The sequence below is a fragment of the Dermacentor albipictus genome, chromosome 6 (assembly GCF_038994185.2).
Source record: "Dermacentor albipictus isolate Rhodes 1998 colony chromosome 6, USDA_Dalb.pri_finalv2, whole genome shotgun sequence".
Classification (NCBI taxonomy): domain Eukaryota; kingdom Metazoa; phylum Arthropoda; class Arachnida; order Ixodida; family Ixodidae; genus Dermacentor; species Dermacentor albipictus.
In genome coordinates, this window is record NC_091826.1 from 72,663,209 (window position 1) to 72,690,425 (window position 27,217).

General features: G+C 45.2%; 1 protein-coding gene across 1 annotated transcript; it reads left to right on the forward strand.

Annotated features, from left to right (window-relative positions):
• The first annotated feature begins 2 nt into the window (after positions 1 to 2).
• LOC139061185 (probable serine carboxypeptidase CPVL) lies at positions 3 to 26,849 on the forward strand. Its single transcript, XM_070540837.1, has 4 exons — positions 3 to 23; positions 7,581 to 7,773; positions 10,409 to 10,733; positions 22,607 to 26,849. The coding sequence occupies exons 2-4, from the start codon at positions 7,624 to 7,626 to the stop codon at positions 23,437 to 23,439; spliced, it is 1,308 nt and encodes a 435-aa protein (XP_070396938.1). The 5' UTR covers positions 3 to 23; positions 7,581 to 7,623; the 3' UTR covers positions 23,440 to 26,849.
• Positions 26,850 to 27,217: the final 368 nt, after the last annotated feature.

Sequence of the window (27,217 nt, forward strand, 5' to 3'; positions counted from 1 at the left end):
ACCACGACGTTGGAGTCTACACGGTAAGGGACTACAATTCTCGCCGCTAAACGTCACTAGCTACAGTAGCAATAATGGATGGCGAAATTGTTTTTTCTTAAGACCTTTCCCAAAAGTAAATTCAATGCAAGGACAAGGGACCATTTTCTTCTGCTCAAGGAATAGAATCCACACAGTTTATGATATTCAAGTGCATTGGTTAGGCCAACAGGCAAAAGCTTTCGAGGAACGCGATCGAAAGCTTTTGAGAAATCCAGAAAGATAGCACCAACTTAATATTCTAGGTCTAAGCATGAATGTAAGTCATACAAGAAGTCAGCTAACTGTGAGTTGCATGAATAACCCCAGCGAAAGCCATGTTGTTAATCAAGTATATTTTGGTGGTCTTCTAAGTAGTTTATGCTTTCAGTAGAGAAGATGTGGTCAGATAACTTACAAATAGTACTAGTTAAGGAGACGGGGCCATAGTTTATTTGGTGAGTTGGGACTCCGGACTATGAAAAAAATGGATTTGACTTTTGCCACCTTCCAGTCGTAGGGAATGGCATTAGTTGATAAATGCCGCGATAAGAGTGCACACAATATAGGTGATAAGCTAGGCGACACATTTTTAACACTTTGTAATTGTAATTGTAATTTTAGTCTGATCAGATGGTGAAGAAATTGTAAGTGTATTTAGTGGAGAAGACATTTCTGCGTCACTAACAATGTTTTCTGGCATTGATATGCTGATGACATTTTCAAGGGGTGGTGATAATGTGGTGTCTTTCTGTGCAAATACAGATTAAAATGCGCTATTCAAAAAATACGCACATTCACAGTGGTGGGCCATAATACCGTGCGTATTACCGACTGGTATATCGGGATAGCTCTTCGCATTTACTACGCGCCAAAAGCGTTGGGGATTGTTAATGAGCATAGAATGTAAGTCATGGGCAAATAAATGTAGTTTGGGGGATTTTAACAGTGACCGTTATTGCTTATCACCAATCTTACAACGGTACCAGGAATCTGAGAGGTTGTCCTTGTCACTTTTACGATATAAACGTTTTTTTTTTCTTATTACGAAGAGCCAAATGTTTACGGCAAACCACGTGCTGTTGGAGTGTAGGCTGTTTTTGTTAGAGGGGAAAATCGATCAATTAGTCCAGCACGAGTGGTTTTAAGCTGAAGCCAGTTTTGTTCAATGACTTCACATTGGTATTTATTGCGGAAATGCAAAGAAACGTCAGATAGTTCGGAGTTTATGCTGTCAAAATCCGCTGTGCTCTAACATCGGGTGTACTTATCACAGTACGGACGGCTTGGAAGGTAAACTGCAAGACTATATACCTGTTATGACATCATGATCAGATAGCCCATCATGCGAGTAAAGTCGAAGCGCACGTCAGGATCACTGGTTCGTACTAGATGTAAAATATTAGCGGGTGTAGCCGAAGGTCACCTGGGGCGGGTGATAAGCTGTGTTAAAGAAAAGTCGAGACGTGACTGCTGAAAACTGTGGGCCTCTGACAGGGAGGTTGTTGTTGAGAGGTTAGCCCAATTCATTGAGAGAAATTAAAAGCACCGAAAATTAGTACTATGGATTTACCAAAACGAGCAGTAATGATTTCAAGAAACCGTTCGAATTCACGAGATAACGTATTGGCCATATCAGGAGGTCGATAAAAACCACCAATCATTATAAGGTCTGCTTCATGTTAGGTTTTTAACCGATCCGTGATAACCAAACATAAGAAGAAGGAAATAGACTAAAAAGTATAAGAACTGAGATTTGCAGAGGAACAGTAAAGGTCACACTACAGGCTCAAATATTATACTTCATAGCATATCTGCGGCGTGCGCCCATCCTTTTTAAAACGTACTTCTGCTCCTTTAGAACTGTCATAATTCCCTCTAAATTGCAAAAGTGGGACAGTTCAAATTTAGTGCCGTGTTTCTTGCAGAGGACCAGCAGTATATTGACCGGCACGGATTCCACGCTATCACGCATTTTAATCAAGGTGAAATATTTGTAGACGCCTAGCTCTGCCTGCTTTTAGTGCAGTTAGCACTCTTGGGATAATTCACGTGCTTTCCAGTTGCTACGTATGTTTCTATCAATGTCTCTAGCCGTTGTGCCGCGAACTTGAGTCAATGGTAGTCCATTATCTATGAATCGGGCTGCGGTGTGTCGAGCGACCCATGTTAGAAACGAACCTTTGGACTGACTTGGACATCTGACTATGGACCACTGTGTGGGTTCCGCTTTTCAATGACAAAAAAAATATCCCTTGAAGTTTCTCTGTTGCTGGGCGGAATCGAGCCCGTGTCATATGCATTCATGCAAGGTTATCTGATTATGTAGGGTGCCCTAACTAATATGAGCTAAGCTTTCAAAAATAGGCAAGTGCCACGTAGCTGGACAGAATCAAGGCAGTCTTGTTTTCCGCCACTTGGAAATACTCAGATTGTTTTTTTGCATTCAGCCTAAATTATTAAATAGTCATAATTAATTATTCAACTTCTCATCTATTATAGTTAAATGAAAAGTGGCAATGAAAAAATCGTAGAGTAACACGAAAGACTCCCAATACAGCTTCCTGTTGCTGGACACGTGCTACATAAAAGTGTTTTTCAAAGCATCAGAGAAGCCCGCGAATACGCGCGAAGTGCCTCGAGCGGCCAGTTGCGCGGCACGTCCCTGTGGACAGTGGCTACGCTTCTTTGGTGCCAAGGCGACAACGGCAGGATGGCTGGAGCGAGAGAATTTAAACCATTTCAGCGACCACCTGGAAGGTGAAGCTTTCTGCTGCTATTTGAGCGATATATTCGACACCGACGAATCATGGGAAAGCCTAAAAGGAAGAATGCTCGAACGCTTCGCTGCTGAAGAGCCGAAGAAATTTCTTTCTGACCATGGCGCAGGATTCACAGCAGGCAAGTTGAAATCATTCTTGAAACGCAACGTTCATCCGCTCTTCACATCGTCTCAGCATCCGCAGTGCAGCGGCATGAACGAACACACAAATCAGGCAATAATGAGTCGAATAAAACGCAAAATCAATGAAGAGCCTTATAAATCATGACTTCAACATCTTTCAGAGGTCGTTCACTTGTACAGCAGGACTCCACACGAAGTGACAAGATACCGCACTTCTTTTCAGATGTATGATACGCCTTTTTAACCACCACTGCTAAACAGCGATCCTGAAAATCTGAGAGAGGCAAGAAAAGCTGCAATTCGTAATTCCCTCACCTACTACGAAAAGATCAAGGTCATATACGACAAGATGTTTTCACCAAATGAACTTCACATTCGTGACTTATTGCTCTACGAGACTACGAGACACCGCGGCACCCTAACTAAGCAAAACTCTATGCAGTGATGGAAGGACCTCACGATATAATCCGTAGCGTCTGCAGTGAATTATGAGATTTACCGATCCGTGATAGCGACACTATTCTTCCAACCTACCAATGTTTTCTCTGTGCTGAGGGAGAAACCTGGGACGGTTCTTCAGCAGTATGACCATGAATGAGGAAGTGGAAGTGCCAGCGATAAAAAATAACGCCCAATATTCGGGTGGTCACCATGACCTATTGGTCACATGTTTGAGCAGTTTTCAAAATTTGTGCGTAAATGGACACCTTTGTGGTGAGATTCCCTGTCTCTTTTTTCTTTCTCAACTGTTCTCAATTTCTCGTTATTCTAAAGGTTATGAAATATCAGTAGGGACCTATAGGTTTATCTTCTTTCTTATCTATTGCCAACGCCTTTTTATGTTTCCGATTGTTTCGAACTCACACTAGAGCACATCGGCTGGTGCAGTGCCTTCTGTATAAAGAGATCTGGCCTTTCAGCATTGACATACATACATACATACATACATACATACATACATACATACATACATACATACATACATACATACATACATACATACATACATACATACATACATACATACATACATACATACATACATACATACATACATACATACATACATACATACATACATACATACATACATACATACATACATACATACATACATACATACATACATACATACATACATACATACATACATACATACATACATACATACATACATACATACATACATACATACATACATACAATGCTTTAGCAGCATTTGTTTTCAAGAAAAACAGTTGTGCTAGAGCGTTACAAAAATGTCAAGCTTGGGGCAAGAAACTTACGATTTTTGAAGAGTTATTTATTCAAGCTTTTGGTCGTCTTGTTTTTCTTTCGTGGGTATAAATGGATTTCATCATTCTTAAGTTTTCTTTTTTACAGACCTATCCCTATGATGAAATTGTAAATATGCTGCTGCTGCGACGATAACATCTGTATGGGGTAAACTTCTGTGCCCATGAGACATCTTTCTTGCATCAAAAAGAAAAGTTGTTTTCTAGTCTCGCTGTACGAATGGGATTCTAAGCAAGTGTTTTCACGATACATTGAGTAGTGCTCACTCCTTGCAGCTGTAGGATCTGCCATTGCTTTCGTTAGTGAACTTTCTAAGAGAGCTGATCACTCTTCGTATGCTCATGGCCTTTCTAGCGAAGTAAACAATTATCAGCAGCGTGGAAGGGGCATAAATATACCAGTCCACACTTGCAGGTTTTCTGTATTTCAATACTTTTCGGCTGTTGTGCACGCAGACATGACGTTCAAAGTAGCACGCATACTTATATCAGTTTGCGCGTTAACAGTAATTAATTGTGAACTGGCCAAAATGAACGATGGGTCTGACCTTGCTGTTCTTCAAGCAGAACTGCAGTGCCGATATATGAACAACTCGTAAGTCACTGAGCAACCATAAACATTTTCGTGTGGCGAAGCATCATACTTCAAGGCGCGAAACCTTGCGCACTCTATTTGCTTCGTCAGTGTACTATAGTACATTTATTTTTACTTCTTCGCACAGTCAGCGTACTATGCTGTTCAAGCTGAAACAATCCTGAGATTCCTCGATTTTTTTTGGGGGGCTTCCTAAGAAATGACTCCTTCCATGTATGAGATTCCTAGGTTCATCTTTTCAGTCCGCCGCGGCTTATGTTTACATATACAAAATATCTTCCTTGAGATCGTTTTTCAGGGTCAGCTTTGTGGTTTGTGTAACAGAAAACCGAATATTGACACGTGTACTTGTTAATGTGTCTCCGGTGACAACTTTTCACCGGCTAGCAAATGTTAAGTGTTATTCCTCAGCACAAGACGCGCATGCATGATTTAGACCTTACGCCAAAGTTATCGTTCAATCTATCTGTTGTATGTCCTCGCCGGAGCATCCATTAACAGACCGCACACGCGACACGAATTCTATAGTAGTTTCTGGAAACCACGCGGGCACCAGCGATTGCTCTAGAACCTCCCACGAGTGATGTATAAAAGCCGAAGGGTTTGACCCGCTGATCACATTGCGAATATCGCTGACTGTGTTCGCTGCTATCGTTGTGCGTTGAGTGTAACTTGCTGTTGTGGGCACAGGTTCACCTAATAAAAAGCTGTTATGGACAGTTTCGCTGCTGTGTTCTTTCCCGTCACTACTACGTGAGATCTGGTGGAAGTGCTTGTGCGTTCATGCACCGGACGCCCCCGCAAAGCCGCAATCCGAAAGCAATTGTTCTGGCGGAACACGCTATTAACATCGCAAGTGTTGGTGGGACGAGGAGCATCGGCACAGGAAGATGTCGCTGGGGTGTTGGACAGACGGGCAAACTGCTGGTCAATACGTCGGCTTTTAGCGAGTTCCAGGCGGCGGCACTCTTTTATAACTGCATCCACCGTCACCACGATGTCGAAAACGAGCAAGTTGAAGGCGTCATCGGCAATGCCTTTGAGGATGTGGGAGACCTTGTCGGGCTCAGTCATGTGTGCTTCAACTTTGTGGAACAGAGCCAAGACGTCCTGAATGTATGTGACGTAGGGCTCTGTTGACCTCTGCACGCGGCCGGATAACGCCTTCTGCGCGGCGAGTTGGTGACCGTATGGGTGGCCGAACAAGTCTTGGAGCTTTTGCTTAAGTGAATCCCAACTGGTGAGCTCATCTTCGTGCGTCCGAAACCAAGCTCGAGGTGTGCCACCGAGATAAAAGACTACGTTGGCGAGCATGAGAGTAGGGTTCCACCGGTTATTGCAGCTGACGTGTTCGTACAGGCTGATCCAGTCATCGACGTCTTCCCCATCTTTGCCCGAGAATACGCCAGGATCACGGAGAGCGGGGAGAGTGATGTAAGTTGTCGAAGTGGTAGCAAGTGTCGGAGCCGGCGGAGTCGAGTTGTCGTCGCCGGGAGCCATGAAGGAAGGCTCGACGTACCGTCCACTGCGAAGCTCCGTGACGAGGTGCAGGGAACGTCCACCTCCACCAGATATGTTACGTAGGAAGACACAGACGAAAAGCTATAAACAAGTATATTTACAAGGGAATACGCCGCACTTGGCCAAGAGGCAACAGCCCGCGCAAGCTTCTAATCGTCGTCGTCGTCTTCTCACTGTTCACCTCTTCATCATTGTAAACACTGTTCTGTAGCAATATAAAGGCGTTCGAAATAAATGTTTGGTTCTTTTCTTCAATATGCCCAGTTTCCTCGCCGTAGCATCATATCGTCCACCGCAGCATAACAAACGCCTTGACGCCTAAGTGCGTCAGCGATATTTGTGCTTTCCAGCGAGTTTAGGACACTGTGACAACTGATATTCAACGTCATCGCGTGATATAAACGCCACACGTCAAAACGACAGGGCAAGTTCAATCATGTACAGCCATGCGGTTATAGATTGATCACGCTAGCAAATAGCACTTTCTTTCCATTTATCCTTTTTTTATTGTTTCCTTCGAATCATTATTGCTTCTTATTCTTTTTTTCTTTCTTCATCCCGTTCACAATCTTCCTGTGCCCGGGCGAAACGTACCGATATATTAAAATAAAATGATGTCGCATTTATACACATATTTGCTGTTCCGAGCTCTGCGTATACAAATCGACGCGACCATGCATCCCGCTTATGCCGTATATGTAGAACCAAGGAACCAATTTCATAATAACTAACCTTGATATTTTTGGAGGTGCACAAGGCTATTGGTGCTTTTGAGTGTCATGATAGGAGTTGTTTTAATTCTGATTTGCTAGTTCATGACTCTACTTTTTAACGTGTATGTTGTTTTATTTATGCGCATCTTTGTATATTTGTTCTTATTCTGTTCGTTGATGCTGCAGCTTACTTTTTTGCTCCCAAATTTGAGTGTGTAACCTCAAACGTGGCATGTACACGGGTGTCATTTCGAATTCTGTAAATATTTGTTTTAACTACAATAGATTGTATTGTAAAAAGTGTGAGAAGCTCTAATTTTTGCAAAGAATGGTGAAGCTTTATGTGTCAGGGTTGTAAACTCCTTCTTAGCATGGCGACCAAGGGCTATATAAATATGTAGCTTTTTGTGACAACAAATTGTTGCAGCTGGCAAAATATTGCGAAGAATTTCTCTAATGCACAGATGCCTGCAATGTCTTCCTGCAATGTCGCATCTGTTTTTAATGGTCTTTTTTGTTTGTTTCTTTTTCAGAGACCCGTCCGAGGACACCATTCTTGATACCATTGATGCTGGGATGCTTCTGACACGTTTAACTGAACTGAGAAAAGCCAGTCGTGTTTGTTTGCCAAAGCCATGCGACAAGCTAAGGGCATATTCTGGATATATTCCCGTTGACAAAAGCAACAAATCATCGTACTTGTTTTTCTTACATATCAAGTCTGAGGTACACAACTTCCATCTACGACTGCGCCTGCGAAACATATTCATTTACAGAACCTAAATGCAGCACTGCTTTGCATCTTCGCAGTGCTATTTGCCGTCTTATGTTGCTGCATTATGTTTCGCGGGCAATAACGTTCGTCTATTAAATTGAATGCTCCCACTGTTTTTGTATGCATCGGAAAACGAGACTTCTTGAGTGAGCCTAACTGGTGTAATTATTGAAATTGGTATTTTGGCTATGTCAGTGTCTCAAGCTACTATTAAAAATGCTCGCATAATTTAGATCACTACATAACGTGCCGACTTTGATAATTTAGTACATTTCAGAAGATGAAGCCCCCAATATATATGTTCTGTTCGTACTGATTAGTAAATTTATTGATAAGTAATATTTTTCAATATTCTATTTAGCCCTAACTGGTACTAAGTGATTGAGGCCCTCAATAAAAAACATTGCCCTCGAGTATAACTAAAAAATCAGCGTATTCTTCGAAAACGAAGACATGTCGTTCATGTGCACTTATTGGTACCATCAGGAAAGCATTTTTCGTATCAGCACGTACATATAAATAACAAGGAGCTAAAGTTCTCATGGAAATGCGGATTCTTATCTGACAAATACGCACCGAAATCGCCATCTCGCATCTTCGCTTAGTAGAGTGTGCTTCCGATTTGTAGCCACTCTTCGCAAAAGCGGCCTTCCTCAATACCTTCTTGAACAGCAAATACGCTTCATCGTCACGCCCAACAAGCTGCTTTTGGCATCGCGGGTGCCCTAATAACTGAAGTCAAGCCGCGTGCTTAGCCGGTGGCGAAGCGTGCTACATAAATTAAGTTTTGCTATCATACTTAAGCCAAACCGTACACTCGCTGCTTTCCCCGTTAAGATTGCGTCTACAAACGTATGCAAACCTCATTCATCCGATGGAGATGAGCATTCATCCGATGGAGATGACTGGGGCATTCATGAGGAATGAGGGGCATTCCCCGTTAAGATTGCGTCTACAAACGTATGCAAACCTCATTCATCCGATCGAGATGAGCATTCATCCGATGGAGATGATTGGGGCATTCATGAGGAGATGAGGGGCATTCATCCGATGGAGATGATTGGCGGCAGTAATGCACTTTCTTGCCACATGTATAATTGGTGATTATGCGGGATGGATTGTTGTGATGGTGGAATTAAGAGACAGAGAAAGGATCGTATAATACATACAATTGCATACTGCTTATATATATTTATGTAGCTTAATTGACTAGTATGTAAATTTTTAGGTACAGCAACGTACAGTTGCGTGTATAGAGACGATATATATGTTTTATGCATGTGTACTGCTTAGGAAGAAATGTCCATAGGTTCGGCAATACATCGTCTTCTCGTCTGTCGTTGATCACAACGAGGAGACGGCGATAGATAGAGAAATACCATGCATACGTGTGAGGTCTAAAGTGTCTGATTCCGCGGACAAAGATGTCAAAAAGCGCACGGCCGGTCCTTGCCGTGGGTACCATGTCGAGGGAGGTCCGCTCGGCAACAAAGGCCTCCCTCATGTACCGCGGAAACCACGCGTTTTGACGCTTCGAGCGGTCGGTGTTGAAGTCACTTCAGACGGCGAGCAGCACGTCCCGTTCGCTAACGTTGTCGTAGCAAGGTATCAAGGCAGTCTTGCAGTAAGCTATTAGATGCATTGACATCAATTCCTCTGCCTTCTCCTTGGCGACCCGGGACTGACGTAAACGGAGGCAACGGCGATTTTTTTGGTCATTATACTTTAGGTGAGTGTGGACGTCTACCACTCTGTTGTGCACTAGCATATCGTAAAACGTGGGGCGACAGACGTAATGTTACGGATTCAATACCGAAGGGTCGTCTGAGAACGTTCTTGTAAAGTGCGACGCCGGCGCTCTTTGACTTGAGCCGCATGCTGAGCCCGACCAGTTCAAATTCACTTGCAGCAATGGTCAGTTGTCACTGGTACCACGTTTTTTTTAACTCTGTTCTCTCAGGACAGCAGCCCGATGCTCCGACCATTCGACCATGGACTTTACTGGGACCCTAGTTGGCGGGAAAACGATTAGAGACATAGATAGAGTCCGTGTGCCGCTAAGGGCACTAAAATCAAGAATTTAAGAATTTATTGATAGCGTTGTCTGCTGCTCTTAAGTATAGAGTAACTTCAACTTTCTGGTCACAGTACAAGTCTGGCCACAGTGCTATGCCACACTTACGCAGAGCGTGGTGATTGTCATAACGTCTCGGTATCTTTTTCAATATGAAAAAACGAAGTACTACCACATCGCAACATGAGAACATTATATGTGCTCCAGTGCAGCGATATGCTAGTGATCATTTGTCAATAATTTTACTCATCATTTTAGAAACTCTGAATAGGACTTATTTGGTAAAATCTGTCTAACAAACAAATTCAGCGGCGTTCTACATGGCAGAATATACATAACTGCCTCTCAAGGCTGATCAAGCGGTCCCTGAAGGGTCAAAACAATAAATATATGGGAAGACCTATATTGCACTACATGTTACAATCCACACTATGAATGATAAAAGAAAGGAATCTGATATTTTGCAGTGATGACAATAATTCTACAACACAAGAACTATTTCTCATTTACAGCCCGATTTCGGAAAACCTCTCCTTTTATGGCTACAAGGTGGACCTGGAAAATCCTCGCTTTTTGGACAGTTTCTTGAAAACGGACCCCTTGGAATTGATGCCGCAGGGAAACTTTACTACAGAGAACACACCCTTCTAAATAATTTCAACATTATTTACTTGGACCAGCCTGTTGGATCCGGATACAGCTTCAGCGAAACGAAAGCATACCCTTCCTCGCTAGATGAAGCTTCGACCCATGTCATCACATTTCTTGAGGAGTTCTTGAAAATTTTTCCCGAATACAAGGACAAAGACTTTTACATCGCTGGCGAGTCCTATGGAGGTACGTATCTGTTGCCTATTAATACTCGACAGAAAAAAAGATTTCTAATAGTGGCGCTAGAGCAACTCAAGCGCCAAATACACAAAACTCAAAGATCAGAAAAAACGACGCTTATATATGTTTATGGATCCACGCTTTAACTAATTAACGACTTCACGCGACCAACTGTCGATTTCGGCCAAAAGTGGTTGATATATTTTACTCTTTGGAACCCGGCTACGTAAATAACGTTCATGATTACCTTATTCCAAACACTCAAATATCTCTAGTAGCTTAGTTAAGCCTAAAGGAAGTTTAGTTAATGAAGCACAATAACCTTGTGTTGGGAACAAAAAACGAAAGGATGAGAATGATCCGCAATACCAAAATGTATTCATTAGATTGCAGTAACAGCCGTCCTGCATTCACTTTAGAATTTTTGCTGTTCAAGTGACTATGGACATGATTTTAACGTGTCGATTTCAAAATCTGGGTCTCCATAGCCGCTAAACTTGCTAAAAAGTGCTGCGGTCTCTTTAGCTTAGTTTATCGCACTCGATGTTCGGTGTCTCTATCCTAAATATTTTCAAACGTATTCTTTGTGAGCCATTTGACACATTTTGTTTCAGATACCTTTATTTCATGGAGTTACCAAAATAGCACGCAAGACAATTTATTTTTTAATCACTGAAAAAGCCATGAGACTGCCCAATATCTTAATCAGTAGTTTTTACACTTGCGATTCTATCACTGTGGACGCTGGCATTTGTCACAGAACGACTGCTTGCATCTTTTAACTAGGCTTGAACTGCACGCCAAGGAAATCGCTACGCCTTGTTTAACACATACACTTATTTTATTGCCAAAGACCTGTTTTATTTAAAGCAAAACTGCTGCAGCCAACTTTTTTATTCGTCGTTTGATTCATTCGCATATATGTGATGCACTGCCATAGGTTTATGTGTAGCTTGAAGGAACAGAAGGCTAAAAAGAATTGCCATTTATTTGGTGACTGCGTTCATGTCGCGGATACCATTGTCGAGCCTATATGCCTTTTTTTCCACCGAAGGCTGCATCACTCCCCCCCCCCCCCCCAACCCCTAGCGATGAAGGTAATCCCGTTGATTTAAGTTGTAGGCATGGCATTGCCAGAGTATAGATTAGCTGGCTTCGAGCGGTCGATCGAAACTGTCTATTCGCGTCCACTGACAAGAAGTGCGCAAACTTGGCGTCACGCTTGAGGACCTTGAAGGGACCGTCGTAAGGAGAGCATGCAAAGGAACGCGAGCAGCATTGGGACGGATAAAGACGTGACTCCTATGAAGTAAAGATGGTCTCATGTAAACATTTATGCTGTCTTTAAGAATCGGCGGTGGTAGAACAGTGGCCATTCTAATGCGAAGACGGTTGGCGTAATATTGTAGGTCAGCAGATCATGTTTCCGAAGCAAAGAACTCACCGGATACGCGAAATGTCCAGCCGAAAACGAATTCTGCTGAGGAACACTGCATCTGCTTTCAGAGCAGTGCGAAGGCCTAGTAGAACTAAAAGCAGGCGCTCTGTCCATGGAATTATGTAGTCATAGACACGAAGTGCTGCTTTCAGTTGACGGTCAGGCGCGGCCACAGGTAGAGGGATGTGATGAGACGTTGTGTGACGCGCACTGCAGGGTACGATAAGGAATGTAGCGCGTCAAAAATTTGCTGCCGAAATTGTTGTGGAACGTACGGTTGAGGACGACCCGTAGACATGTCGCACATCACTGCGACATTGCTGCCAGGCAATAAGTTCTCTTCGAAGCGCAGAGAATCGCTGGCAGTCCGGAGTATTTGAAGTTCACGGTCTGTGCGTTGAGCGGTGGCGAGGTGGACGAAGTCAATGCCGGAACGACTTACTTGGCTTGCATTTATATGCAGCTGTGACCGAGCGTCAGCAACGCGATTATCTGCATTACTGGTATACCGAATACCAGTAGTGAATTCGAAGATATATGCAAGCCGATGAATTCTGTGGGGAGTGTGCGAAGAACTGTTGGTGGTAATAGCATAAATGAGTGCTTTGTGGTGAGCGAGAATAAAGAACTGATGCCCTAGAGGTTGTGACGGAAGTGGCAGGCTGCGAAGTAGAGTCCTAGCAATTCGCGACCGAAAATGCTGTAGCGGGTTTCTTGTGGTGTCAGCTCCCTTGAAAGAAAAGAGGACATAGGCTGCCATGTCTTGCCAACCAGCTGTTGAAACCTGGCGCCAACAGCTATGTCAGCAGCGTCTACCATAACGGACATTGGAGCGTCTGCTTGCGGGCGTGCCAGTAGAGTAGTGGTAGCAAGGGCATTTGTTTGGCTGAGATAAAAGCAGATTCTGCAGCATTAGTCCGTGGTACAGGCGTGCTAGCTTGTCGTGTGCCAGATAATATAATGTGCAGAGGCTGCAAAATCGAAGCGCCGCGAAGAATGAAACGGCGATAGTAATTGATGAGGCCCTGAAATTACCGCAATTGCTTGGTGTAAGACGGACGTGTGTAATCTTTAATGACTTAGACACGGGATGGAACGGGTAGGATGCCATGCTCATCTGCCAGATGGCCCAGGAAATCAAGAGAACAAACGCCAAACTCACTCTTCTAGACGTTTACAACCAGGCCATATTTATGGAGGCGTTCAAACACCTTACGTAGGTCAGATTCGTGTACCACAGCAGGGCGACTGAATACAAGAATGTCGTCTAAATAGACAAAGAAACAACTCAGGCCACGGAGCACTTTATCGACGAACTGCTGAAATGTTTGAGCGGCATTACGGACAGAGGCCGAATGGCATGCGCACGTATTCAAACATGCCACAAGGGGTAATTATTGCGGTTTTAGGAATGTCGGAAGGCTCGACAGGAATCTGGTGGTAGGCTTTTGATAGATCCACCTTGCTAAATATGCACCAACCATGAAGCGATGTGGTGAAATGATGTGGTGAAACTATCGGGAATCGTCACTTTGTTTAAGGCACGGTAATCGCCACACGGCCACCAATCACACGACTTCTTGGGTATGACGTGTAAAGCACATGACCAAAGGCTATCGGAGGGACGAACGAAGCTCAACTCGAGCATGTGTTCGAATTCTTGCTTTGCAATTTTTGAGATGGTCTAGTGCAAGGTGCCGAGGTAGGGCGTATACTAGTGGTCTTTTAGTCACAATGTGCTGCATGACGTTGTGCACAATTGTAAGATCTGGCGAGGGTGGTTCGAACAGCTTTTGACATTCAAGCACGATGGTGGACCACAGTTTCGGTACTTGAGCGTGTGCCTGTACGAGACGTAAAGGGGGTGCAGACGTGGTGATACCTTGCACGGACAGGTTAGTTGTGGAGTCAAGAAGGTGAGAGTGGCGAAGGTCGACGGTAAAGTTAGATTTCCACAGAAAGTCAGTGCCGATGATCAACTCCCGCGCACGTCGGCGGTGGTAAATAGGCGTCCAAAAGGGCCTGGCAGACCAAGGACAAGAGTGACATATCTGGCCATACGCTTTAATGTCGGAACCGGTGACGGCAGTGAGAAAACACGTGTCATGGCGATGCCTTGAGCGGTCTTGAAAAGTAGGTAGAATGACGCAAATTTCGGCACCAGCGTCTACAAGATAGCGAACTTTCCGGACACGGTGGGCAACGTGAAAGAGACGGCTTGATGTAGGGCCAGTAGCACTAACCGTCATCACTGAGTGGCCTGGCCATTTCCCGTAATGTTGCAAGGCGGACGGTACTGACGTGCGCGAGTGCCATACCTGGCGTGAAACCAACAAATAAATGGAAACGCAGGGCATGACACGTTTTGGTCATGCGAGCGATGCCGCTGCTGGTCGTTACCCGCACGAAAGCATAAGGCAGCCAACTGGTTAGTTAGCTCCTCTACTTGCGCAGAAAGCTGCGTGCTTGAACTTCCGTATTCGTCAAAGTGTTGCTGTAACTGGGGTTGTGTGGCAATGGGTGCATTACAACGATCAACAGTGGATATCGCAGGATGCAAAGATTCCTTAATCTGGCCTGCCATCGTCACTAAACCTCGACAGACGTAGTTAGTAGGAATCATGGGCACCTGGTACGGTAGACGCTGAAAAAGGATCTCCCGAAACATTTTCGAGTCTGCTGATGATGGGCTGGTTCCCGGGAGGTATGTCATGCGACGAAGCAGCTAAGTCGCTTTTCTTTTACCAAGATCCTCCGATGAGAAGAGCTGTTGAGTCTGTCATGACTCATAGTCGGTAGTGCGGCGTAGTAACTCCCGCTTAAAGGTGTCATACTGATCCTCGGACCGAGGAACTAGCGAAATGTCACAGACCAAAGGTGCAGTGGTCAGTTTAAGCGCACTCACAATGTTGTCGTACTTGACCGCCTGAGATGTGAATCGGGGATGACGAAACTGCGCCTCGATGAGGCCAAACCAGAGTTCACAGTCCGAGGGCCAGAAATCGGGAAGTTTCAGTGCGGCGACGGAAGACGTTCCGTTTTTCTCGAGACGTCGTTGTTCGGCGGCCGGTTCCACGGCGCCGAGAAGAAACTTGGTAGACGTATACAGTTGGGACGTGGTATCACGTCCCTGGTCCCCAACTTGTAGGAACAGGACAAGCACAAAGAAATGCCATTTATTTATCAGGTGAAAGCGTTGATGTCGCGTCTACCATCGTCGAGCCTATATGCCTGATGGCACTGGTCCAGTCTCATCTACCACGCGGGGCTCCTAATGAGCACTGCCCACTACAAGCTAATTTAAATTTTGATTGATTTACTTGAGAACCCTAAGGGCCCGTTAGGGCATTACATAGGGGAGACAAAAAGTTCAAGCTTAAGTGCAATGTGTACAATGCAAATAATATAGGAAGATATTAGGAACAATAAAACAATGATCTAAACCTGGTACAGAGAGAAATAAAATAGAAACAAGATAGAAAGGCAGTAGAAACGGAGTTTATACAATATTTTGTCGCATGAAAAACGCATAAGAACCTAAACCTAAAACGCAAAATTATTCCAATCTAATTTTATTCCAATCTCCTCACGTAACAGCTACGTAACCACCGACGCAAGCATCGGGCTGTAACCCACAACGTGGTTTGAAAAACTCTATCAAACGCGCTCCTCCTTTAGAGGCGGTAACTTTTTTTTTTGCTTTAAACGATAAAAACATTGCCTGCATCGGACAGTTTTTCTTATCTAATTGGTTGACAAGAGGCGAAGAACCAGCATAGTCAAAGCAGATAACTGGACGACGAGGGTGGTGCGGGCGTCTGCAATTGGTCCGCTTCCCCTTATTTTGCTTGCGGTGCCTGCTCGAAAATCCCGCTGCGTGCAACGGAAGGAATAAAATGCCGCCAGAGCGGGTAACCAGCAAAGAAAAATTGGCAGAGTGATCTTGTATACCTGCCGGATGGGCTCTTTAACGTTATACTGTCACGCAAATATTGTTATTCTACGCAAATAAATCCATGTTCCCCGGTAGCTTCGAGTAGCCCGCGCCAGAACGACCGGCGGGCAGCCATCTTCTATTCCTTTCGGAGCGGGGCAGTCTCCGACTATTCAGAAAAAATAAAGATCACTTTTGTTCGGCATATTAAAGCGTCTTTAATCCGCACACGCCTCTTTCGCGCGATGAGTTTTCGCGGTTTTGTGACGTCGGGTGACAGACAGGCGAAGCGGGAGCAGCCCGAAAGCGTTTCACCGATAGCAGAGTGCTAAAAGTGAAAAAGGCGTAGAATCACAAATCTTTCTTTTTTCGTTCGGTTTGGGTCGGTTTGATCGGTTCGGTTGATCGGTCTGATCGTTAGGTTTTTTCGTTCGTTTTCGCTGTTGTCGTGACGTCATGTGACAGACAGGTGAAGTGGGGGTGGCCCGAATATTTTGACCAATCATGTATGGCTCATTGCAGAATTGAAATAGCTTTACGGTATAGCGCCCATTGTTTACGTTTTTATGGTGGCCATCTTTCTGCAGCTGGCAAATGTTACGTAGATATCACCTCGCGCGAGGCGCACCTTCCTCCACCGGAACATTCTCGAACGTTGCCGCTGATTCTATAGCAAAAGAATGCTTGTCTAATCAGATTGTGTTCATCAAGTGAATATTAGTGTACGTTCTGGAACTAACGCAAGCACCAGTGATTGAGCTTGAATGTGCGATAAGTGATGTATAAATAGTCGACGCGTTTTACCTGGGAATCAGATTTTGTCGAACCGCCGTGGTTGCTTAGTGGCTATGGTGTTGGGCTGCTAAGCACGAGGTCGTGGGATCGAATCCCGGCCACGGCGGCCGCATTTCGATGGGGGCGAAATACGAACGCACATGTTTACTTAGATTTAGATACACGTTAAAGAACCCCAGGTGATCGTGCCTCTATGGCGTGCCTCGAAATCAGAAAGTTATTTTGGCACGTAAAACCCTATAATTAAAAAAAAGATTCCGACGATCCACGACTGTGCTCGCTGCTATCGTTCTGCTCTGAGCGCTACTAACTTTGCCGGAAGCGGTATCGCCCAATAAAAAGTTAACTTCTTACGGCACAGCCTTTGGCAATGTTATTCTTCAGAGTCACGACAATCTGGTGGATCTGGTGGAGGTGAATCTGCGTTCATGTTCCGCACACCCTCGCCAAACCGTGAACCAAACACAAAGTGGTAAGACAACACCAACGTCACTCCGGACGATCGAGCTAGCCCAAGCTACAATAAATGCCCCCAAGCACGCACCCCGTCCCGATAAAATCAAGATAAGACAAAAGCAACAGCCACGGTGACCGCTGCAGCACCTCCTACAGCCATGGCACCGCAAAAACCTTGTAATTAAGCCACCTATTTTCCGTGGACGCTCGTTTGGAATACCCCGAGAACTGGTCTGGATATATATTAAAAAATTGCCAGTCTCAACAAGTGGAACGTGACAAGTTTTGCCATGTATAGCTCTCCTTCGAAGACGCCGCCAGGACTTGGTATGAGAATCGCGATTTTACTGCAACAATGCGGCAGTGCCTTCTAATCTATTCCAAAGCAACTTCCCAAGGACCTTCACAAGTATCGTCCGAAGAAAAGCGTCGAAATTCTACTGGAAACATAAGTAGCCGGCTGCCAAACAAGAATATCGTCGTCATTACCGAAGACATCACGCAACTTTTCTTGACAAGGACCCCGAAATGCCAGAGGCGCCAAAAATCCGTTTCCTCATGCGAGGTATATAGCAAGAACTGTTTGGCGGACTGGTGCGCAACCCGTCCAAGAACGCAGCACAATTTCGGTCAGAGGCCACGACGATCCACAAAAGATAGGAAGCTCGCCGTGGTTGATCAGTGGCTATTGTGTTGGGCTGCTTAGCACGAGATCGCGGGATCGCATCCCGGCAGCGGTGGCCGCATTTCGATGGGGGCGAAATGCGAAAACACCCGTGTACTTAGATTTAGGTGCACGTTAAAGAACCCCAGGTGGTCGAAATTTCCGAAGTCCTCCACTACGGCGTGCCTCATAATCAGAAGGTGGTTTTGAACACGTTAAACCCCATATTTTTTTGAAAGACAGGAAAAGGGTGCTAAACAGTGCAATCTCAGCTCGATGCTAAAAGGTGCACTTCATGTACTCTGCTCCAGAAATTTGCGGGACACGATTAGAACACTTATGCGTGAAGAACTACGAAGGATGTTCCCAGCGTCGCAGCCCCACGGTGGATCAAGTGCAGACAACATCCTGGAAGAAATTCGGCAGTCGCTACGAGTTTCTGGAGCACTCCAGTGTCAGCCTGAAGCATTGAGCCCCAGCGCTGCCATCCATCGCTGACGTACCCCCTCCGCTCTAGCGTCACTCGAAAACCTGGTAAGCGGCAGGCGGCAAATCTCCGAGTCGCTGATCGCTCTCGTGTTGCCGCTTCTCGGCAGTTTTCTTGCAAAGTGGCGTGGTTTCTCTAGCGCCAAGCGAATAAGCCCGAGCGATACTTTTGCCACTGCAGCCCAGACAAAGCACCCGTGAGCGCCTCGCGTAGTCATTGTTATAACGACACAATAAGAGACAGTCGGGGTTCGAAGTGTCTCGATGTTGCCCTCACCCGCTTCTCCGTCGGCTAGGAAGGACATCAAGTGTAGGGGCACCCTGCTGAAAGCTGCTATGAACAAATAGCGCACGGACAGCGCTTGCAGGAGTGGTCTCAACTATAGTGTCACGTGGCTGCCGCTCCGGCAAAATTGAGAATGGTGTAGCGCCGATTCTGACGGCGCCGGTGGGCAGCACACCTTTGCAGGAAGCTGACCGCTAGTGTGTTCCTGAACCGTGCAATTGCGTCGCCAGCTTTCTCCACTGCATCCATACCTCCCACCTTTCGGCCTCCGCAACGCCCCACTGAAGACAGACATATGGCGTGCTCCCGACCACCTCCTGATGTGCCATCATTGCGTGGAAGTGGGGCACGCCTGCCGCCACTGCCCATATCGTGACACTGGTCTGCGAGGGTTCGTCGCCAACGTGCACGTCCGCTTCAAGGTGATCGGCTTCATGAGATCGCCGATTATCTCAGAGCTACTCATTGAGACCTGGACGCCAGTCCAGTTCCCCATCGCGGAGTCCGCAGTACACGGCCACACCCGTGACCGGTCTGTAGCGCTTTATCCGCAAAACTCAAAACAGCAACCGATGGATGTGCGGTTGCTGTTTTTCGAAATGCCCAAGATCCTCCGCCACCGATGACGAAGTTGAAAGATCCATCACGAAAACGTGGCAACGACACCCCTCGAGCCAGCCGAAGCATCGAAGGAAGGGAAATGCCGCCGAAAAAATAAATACCTGATGGTGCGACCTAAAAACAGTGGAGCTGTGCGATGCAGCCGTGACCCGACGGAGCGACCTAACTGGAATGCAGGCCAAAGAACCCCGACGTTGAGTGCTTCACGATGTCCACAAAATCGCAGACACGGGAGCCGACTACCGCACCATCAGTGGATAATTCGGCGCCAAGTAGAATAAACTCAAGACTGCATGGGAGGGTCCTAAAATCCACAAAGCTGGAGGACGCCTAATAATGCGTACTAGAATCTGCATGGCAAGAGTTGCAGTTATGACCAGTCTTACATTGCGACAGTAGTTATTATTCATGAATAATCCTGAGACGTAATCCTCAGCACGGACTTCTTGACCGAACACGGCATGCACGGTCCCCTACGTAACTTCTAAATCAATAAAGCTGTCCCCCGGTCAGAAGATGCCATCAGAGAGGGCTGTCTGTCACCGTGGTTGGAATGCATTAAATGAGGAAGTCAGGATCCCACCTCATACCAGCATCACGATTTCTGCCGGCGCAGCATCAGTGCCCCTCGGAAGCTAAATCATCAATCAGCATAACAAAACTTAAAACAACGCCCATGTATTTAGTCAATTTAAATTAGGGAAGTACTGGCGAATGTGATTGGCAGCCTTCTCTGAGTGTGACTGGCATGCTAAAGAACGTGCTTCTTTGATTCTAGTGCTACTTAGCTATACCGAGACTAAGAGAGAGAGAGAGAGAGAGAAAGGCGACGGAAAGACAGGGAGGTTAACCAGAGATTATCTCCGTGGAATACGGTAGCGCGATTAAAAGACGGGAAAAAAGAAGACTTTTAATCGCGCTACCGTACTCCCGTTGAAGATGCATTACCAACAAGCCCACATTGCAACCCTCGTGAAAATTATCTCCGGTTGGCTACCCTGTACTGGCGGAGTGGCAAGGGTATGCGATAGGTGAGAGAAAGGAGGATTTAGAAAATTAGGAAAAAAAGAAAAAAGAACTGCAGACACATGCACGTACACACAAGCTGTTTCTGTGGGCACTGTCACGCAGCCCGCAAGGACGTTCCTAGTGTTACGCAGTGTCGCCGTACAATCCTGCGTCACACAGTGAAATCACTATTTGTCAGAAAGTACACTGTCTTTTAAATACCGCAGCAGCGCCTTCATAGCCGATCGCGCTGATGTTCGCGTAGGCCAGTTTCCAAGGATTTTGTTGTCTGCCATTGGGCGCTTGTCCAGTTTGTCTTGGGTGGCTGAGAGGACTGCTCTTTGCGGGTTGAAACGAGAGCACCGACAAGGAAGGTGCGCGATTGTTTCATTGCACCCGCAGAAGTCACAAAGTGGGCTGTTGGCCATTCCGATAAGAAAAGAGTACGCATTTGAAGATGCTACTCCAAGGCATAACTAGAAGGGTGCAGTCGCGTCGTGGAAGCTTGGGCGGAATACGGAGCTGTAAATTAGGGTCCAGGGTATGAAGGCATGCACTTCTGAATTCGGATGAATTCCATTGATATAATGTCAGGTCATGATCAAGTACGGAAAGTTTTTTCGCTGCGTCGACTCTCGAAAGAGGAATGGCAATGCAGTTGACGCCGTCATGGGCAGATCGGGCAGCTGCGTCTACAGATCATTGCTATGTAGGCCACAGTGACTAGGCAACCACTGATATATGATCCCGTGTCCTTCGTCAACTATGCGATGGTGTACTTCTTTGATCTCTGCGACGAGCTGCTCATTTGATCCATGGCACAGTGCTGAAAGTACACTCTTTAGGGCTGCCTTGAAATCACAGAAGACTGACCATGCATGGGGTGGTTCCTCCCGAATGAAATGAAGAGCCACACGCGGGGCTACGCCGTTCAGCAGCTGTCGTTGATGATACATGTGACGTTCTTTGCTGTATTGTGACGGATCGTGTTGGTATCATCACAGCAGCAGCTGAACTTGCAGATGTGACTAAGCCATCGACGTAAACGTGTGCGCGGCCACTGTGCACCTCGTGTAAAAATTCTAATGTGACCTGCTTCAGGAAAAATGACGGCATGCTAGCCTTCTGCGTGATTCCTGGGATGGTGAGGCGTGTTTCAGGTCTGTGCAGGCACCAATACCGAAACTTAAGCGCTACTTATGGTGCATGTCCTACCTTTATAGGAAAAGCCAGGGCTCTCAAAAATATTATGAAATATAGGACACTGTGCACATCGCAATTTCCTTAAGCTTCTGACGGGTTTCTTTGGCTTATGTCTGGAAAATGCAACGCTGATAATGTGCGGTTTAAATTAAGTTACATCAGTTATTTCATATAGGAAACGACTAACGCGTGCAAACGCAAATCACGTGACCCATTTCCGACGGACACCCGGTGTCGCGTCAGCCTCTGTTGAAACCCTTATAAAACTCCTCGCTATGGCTATTCTGTAGAGGTATAGCATTGTGTTTCTGCACCTAATGGCCACATTTAGTAAACCCCACTCCAGCGAATATGTAGTTTATGGGTTCAATGAGTGACTGAAGCCGGCAAAAAAATTCACGAGACCCTTCACGCTCTAGTGTAAACGAGGTGCAACGGTGAATGCGGAGCCTATGACGCATGATTGGCAGCTCCTCATTAGGCTCCTCATTAGCTGATTAGGTTTCACCGTTTCCAAGTGATATCTTGCAAATAAATACTGCACGGTACTACGACACAGATCACACTCACTCATCGCCTTTGACGTAAAAAATAATGGTGGGCTCTCATAGAGCTGCGAAAAATCAAATGCGAGATTGCAAGCAGTCATGATGTCATGGCTGAGCAGAAATTAGGAATGAATGAACAAAAAGAGCGCATCTCAGATGGCAACGGCTGGCTCTGCTCCCTACAGAATTACGAGGTGAAACCAAAATTGGTACCTCGATGTCCTCACTGCCACTAAAGCACGATTCCGAGCACATATTTACATAATTCATTCATTCCTTAAAGCCAACATCTCTATGCATTCTTTTCAGGCATTTGGTGCGTCTGCTAAATTGCTTTCTCACAGAGTACATGAAAAACAGACGTGTAGATTAGAGTTTTCGCTCTAATTGTCCATTGCATTTGTATGCCTTCTAATGTGTCCGTATTTTTCCTTTTACAGCAAGGTCAGCCGTTGGAGTGGCACGTATGTTAGTGCCCCAGGCATCACGTTCACTTCCCCTGCGCTTTAAAGGAGTCATGCTTGGCGTCGGATTTCTTTTCCCACTGCTGAACCTCATCAATTCAACCGACTTCCTCTACTACACCAGTCTACTTGATGATTGCGGTCGCGATTTGTTAGCTCAAAGGTTCGATATAGTTCGGACGTTTGCTGAAGCAGGAAAGCCTAAAGAGGCTGCTGGACTACTAAGCCAAACCATTCTCAACATGCGTATGAAAGGCCACCGAAGTTTATTCGAAGGTCTCAGCGGGTTCCATCACCACGGAAGTATTACAACACCTCAAAGACCGAGGGAAGTTTTCTCCTACATGGCCTATGCAAACAGCTCAGAATTTAAGAAAAGAATTCACGTCGGTTCTTCGAGGAAGCTTGATGGCACTAGGCATGAAATATCTCTAAACTTAGCGGTAACAGACTTTTTCGTGGACCTTCAGGATAAGCTAGTGGATGTTCTGAACAACGTTCGGGTTCTCCTATACACAGCGCAACTGGACGCCGTATTTCCGGTTGTCAACATCGAGCATTCCTTAAAGAATCTGGTTTGGCGGGGGTCAGACTTGCTCCAAAAAGCTAACCGCTCCCACTGGTTCGATACAAAGTCGCCATTCAATCTTCTCGGTTATGTGAAAGAAGCTGGCAGTGTTATGTGTGCCACCGTCTTGAACGGAGGCCACTATGTTTCGTTGGATCGCTCGCGTGCAGTGAGTCAGCTATATAACCGGTTTTTGGTATTCCAAAATAAGCCTAGCTTACCGGAGGTGAGGAGTTGCTAATTAAGTTTGCTATTCTGTCCGGCAATCACAGCAAACAAAACTGCGGAATATTGCTGCATTACAATGTGTTTACGGTATCATGACGAACCTCTGTGGAAAATTTGGTTTCTTTCGCAATCTGTAAACAAGTACTCGACGGTTGCACAGCTGTTATTAAAACTTTCGAACACTGTATTGCCTCTGCCCAGCTTTTTCTAAATAAAACACGCGTATTAAACTACGTCATCGTTAGGGCATATGGCGCGAACTAGGTGTAACGGTTGCATCTTGAAGGTCACGAAATTCAATTGCACAATGACAGCCTCGTTTGGCTGAGAAGATTGCTAAACAGAGCGAGTTCGTAGGAGTTAATGTTGAAATTTCAGCGCACGAGCTAGACAAGCACGGAAAGGAGACCAAACAACATGAGCGCTAACTAAAAGGGAACGCTTATTTTGAAACAATAGGCAAAATTTAAAAAAAAACAATGAAAAAACGCAATGTTTAACATGGCAGGCAACATTTGGCTACATAGCAAGATCTCAAAATATGGTTGGAGAATGAGCGAGCGATAAATATGTGCCTGGGAAGAAAATACTTCTAGCTAAACATTAAAATCACCAAAGAACAGTCGTACAATCAGAGAGCACGAAATGTTGTTGCACGATAAGAGATCAGACTGCGCAGAGAGACGTCTCGAATGTTTGAGAAAAGACGAGCTCCAGCCACTCTTTTTCAACATGGCTAACGCTGTTCGAGGGTCCTCGACATTTGAAATAGTTGGGCTTCCTCTTTTTGGGGCTGTCGTTCAGCAGCAATACAATTCGGCTATGCCACAGGCAACACTATTATATGCGATTTATCCTAGAATGACCAACATAATGACATCCTTTATGAAAAATTGCTGGGCTGTAGTAGGCATAACACCTGGCTGTTAGAGCCAAATTCTCCGCCAACATTCCGCATATGATCTTGACCAATCGTCCTGATTATACCTCTGTCATCCATACCTTACCCAGTATTAGCGACCATTAATTACTAAATATTCCCCGTAATACTCGGTTTCTGAAACCTTTATTGTTCTCCGTCTCCTTTAAAATTACCACTTGATAAAACCCGGTTACAGTAGAAATTAAAATATGCTGCAGTTATATGGGACCCCTTTCACGAAAACCTTGTACATTCCCTTGACCTAACCCAAACCCAGCAACTCGTTTTATTCTTTGGAGCACAACCGTGCTGCGAGCGTAATTTAAATGAAATCAAATCTGATTCTTCAGCCACTTGCAACACGTCGAAAGACTTCTCGCCTCCGATTTTTCCATAAGCTGGATCCCCACCCTACTCTTCATCCTAAATTCATGTTGCGACCATATCAGTTATCTCACCGTACTCATCACCAGCCTAAAGTTAAAGCTAGTGAATCTACCACGACGTTTGTACACTCACTTTTACCACGTCCTTCGAGTGAATGGAATAAACTTCCATTTGATATTGTTTCCATTAATAAAAATGAAAATTTTCAGAAAGCACTTTGTATAATAGCAAGCGTGTGTACGAACTAATGTTTGTTGCTTTTGTGTGACCTATATTATTCGATCCTGTATTACTGTATTTGAAAAACTTTCAACTAATATCGTATAAGTAGCAAACATTGTGTACATGCTCGTAACATATCTTCTCCCTATTTCTTGTGTAACCGACTCCCCTCTCTCTTATTTAAAGGCCCTGAGGGTAAATATATAAACAAACTCCTAATGCTGTCGTTTGTATTTGGAAATACACACACCTGGGTGTAAAAGTAACCCACGCAAATACGATCCCATATCTCAGGATAGCACGCACCGTCACGCCAAGCATCTCGGAGGCCCCTTGCGCACTTCGCGAGCGCGCCGCTAGATAGTACAGCGTGTCCTAAGGGAAGCGGCCCGACTGCAGTACATCGCTTAGGCACTCGGATGCAGCGAGGGAGAAATCTCAGAGCCCACGCAAAGTTCTTAGCGCAAAATTCGCGGCGACGATGCTAGAAGGCACACCATGTCCGGAGAGAAGCATAAGAGAGGATCCCGGCTGCAGTATAATCCTCATACATTGCGCGCTTTGGCTATACGCATAGGTGGATAGTCATAGTAGATGAGATCTGCCTGAATTTTATTACTGTTATGAAAATGAAACTCCCCAATGAATTTCTCAGCATCGAGAACCGCTGTACGAGGCAACTTCTGCAAGCAAATGCAACTTTGCAATAAATACGAAAACATCTTCGCTATTGTCTCATTTTACTCCGCAATATCATCGCCAAACTTGGTCAATTGGCACAGCCTGTTCTGTATAATATTTACAATGGATTTTTGCAACATATTTTCTGCCGCAAGGAACATCGATGCTCGTAGGCACCTTCGAGGTGTTACTTCGGGGTACCAAGCGCCCCTGCCCCTAGCAGCTCTTCAGTGAACATCTTTGACGTCAACTTAGCTCGCTGGGTATCAGCCCTCCTCAATTGTAACACACAACCCGTTAGAATTTGTACTGTGTTGGGCGGAATCGAATCTGCGTTATACGTAGAGACAAACTTTTTAACATATACAACCAGGTGTTTCTACGAGGACCTAAAGTAACATTTACGAATAGGCATTCTGAAATAAAAAAGGTGGTTCCTTCGGAGACGTAGTACGTGGTGCCAACCACGGTGTTACGGGTGATGCATAGGAATTAGTAACAAATTAACAAAATTAATATAATTAACTTTTAAGCATTTATTTTCAGTGGGTTCATCGTAACCTGGAAACTGAAGCAAACTCTCCGTATAAGCAATATCAAGTTTTGGATATGGAAGAATGCGATCTTCCGTGAAAATGTGGCTGGAAGATTTTCGGCCATCAGAGCGCGGAAAACCGAACTGAGATTACATCAATTTGGGCCAGTTGGCGCGACATAATGCCAATTTAACCTACACAAAAACTTAAGTAGCTAGGTGCGAGCTGGCCGTTCCTTCCAATGCTAGGGCTTGTTGCTCATCTCCGTTTTTATCCCATTCAGCACTTTGCTTTTTTTGCTTTGCTTGCTCATTGTCACAATATGTAGTCTTGTGATGACGTCACTTTTCAAGTCGAACCCTTTCCGCATGGTTACTCGTACAGTGCAATCGTAGATCATCTAGTTCCGCTTTTAGTGATTTTACTATCTTCTCATTTCCACCTGGCACCGTAACTTCACATATTATAGAACCATACCAAACTCTGATCTAGCGACTTTTTTCAGCTAGGGATAAGACATTGCATGCTTGGATATATTGACTTTGCACTGTGCCACTTGATCATTTCTGGCGCTTAGGAGAATTTGTGCTTTTGCTTTCAAGATAAGGACCTATCATGACAATTGTGATACGACACATTTTAAAGGCGTGGTTTTTCCAATAAAATTACATTTGGTTGTGCAGCGCTGTGTCTGTGTATATGTATTCTTTAGTTCTCAGTTCTCGTTTATTGCGCTGGTTAAATGTGGAATATGAAACACGGAGCAAACACGTGATGCAGCAATGAAAAGCCAGCCCACTGCAATAGCAGGAGTACGGACATCGCCTCCACTATTAAAAAATAATAGAGGAGGCAATGGTACGGAACACCAGGATCAACCAAACGCCAGTCAGTGTTTTCTCGTTAATTGGCGCACAACCACGTCGTGTATCGTATCAACGCAAACTTAGCGGCGAGAACAAAGCACACACAAGGGTACGAGCCGGCTTTGCACCTAGGCTAAACCCACGACGCAGATCGCTTTCAAGATAGGGCCCACGCGG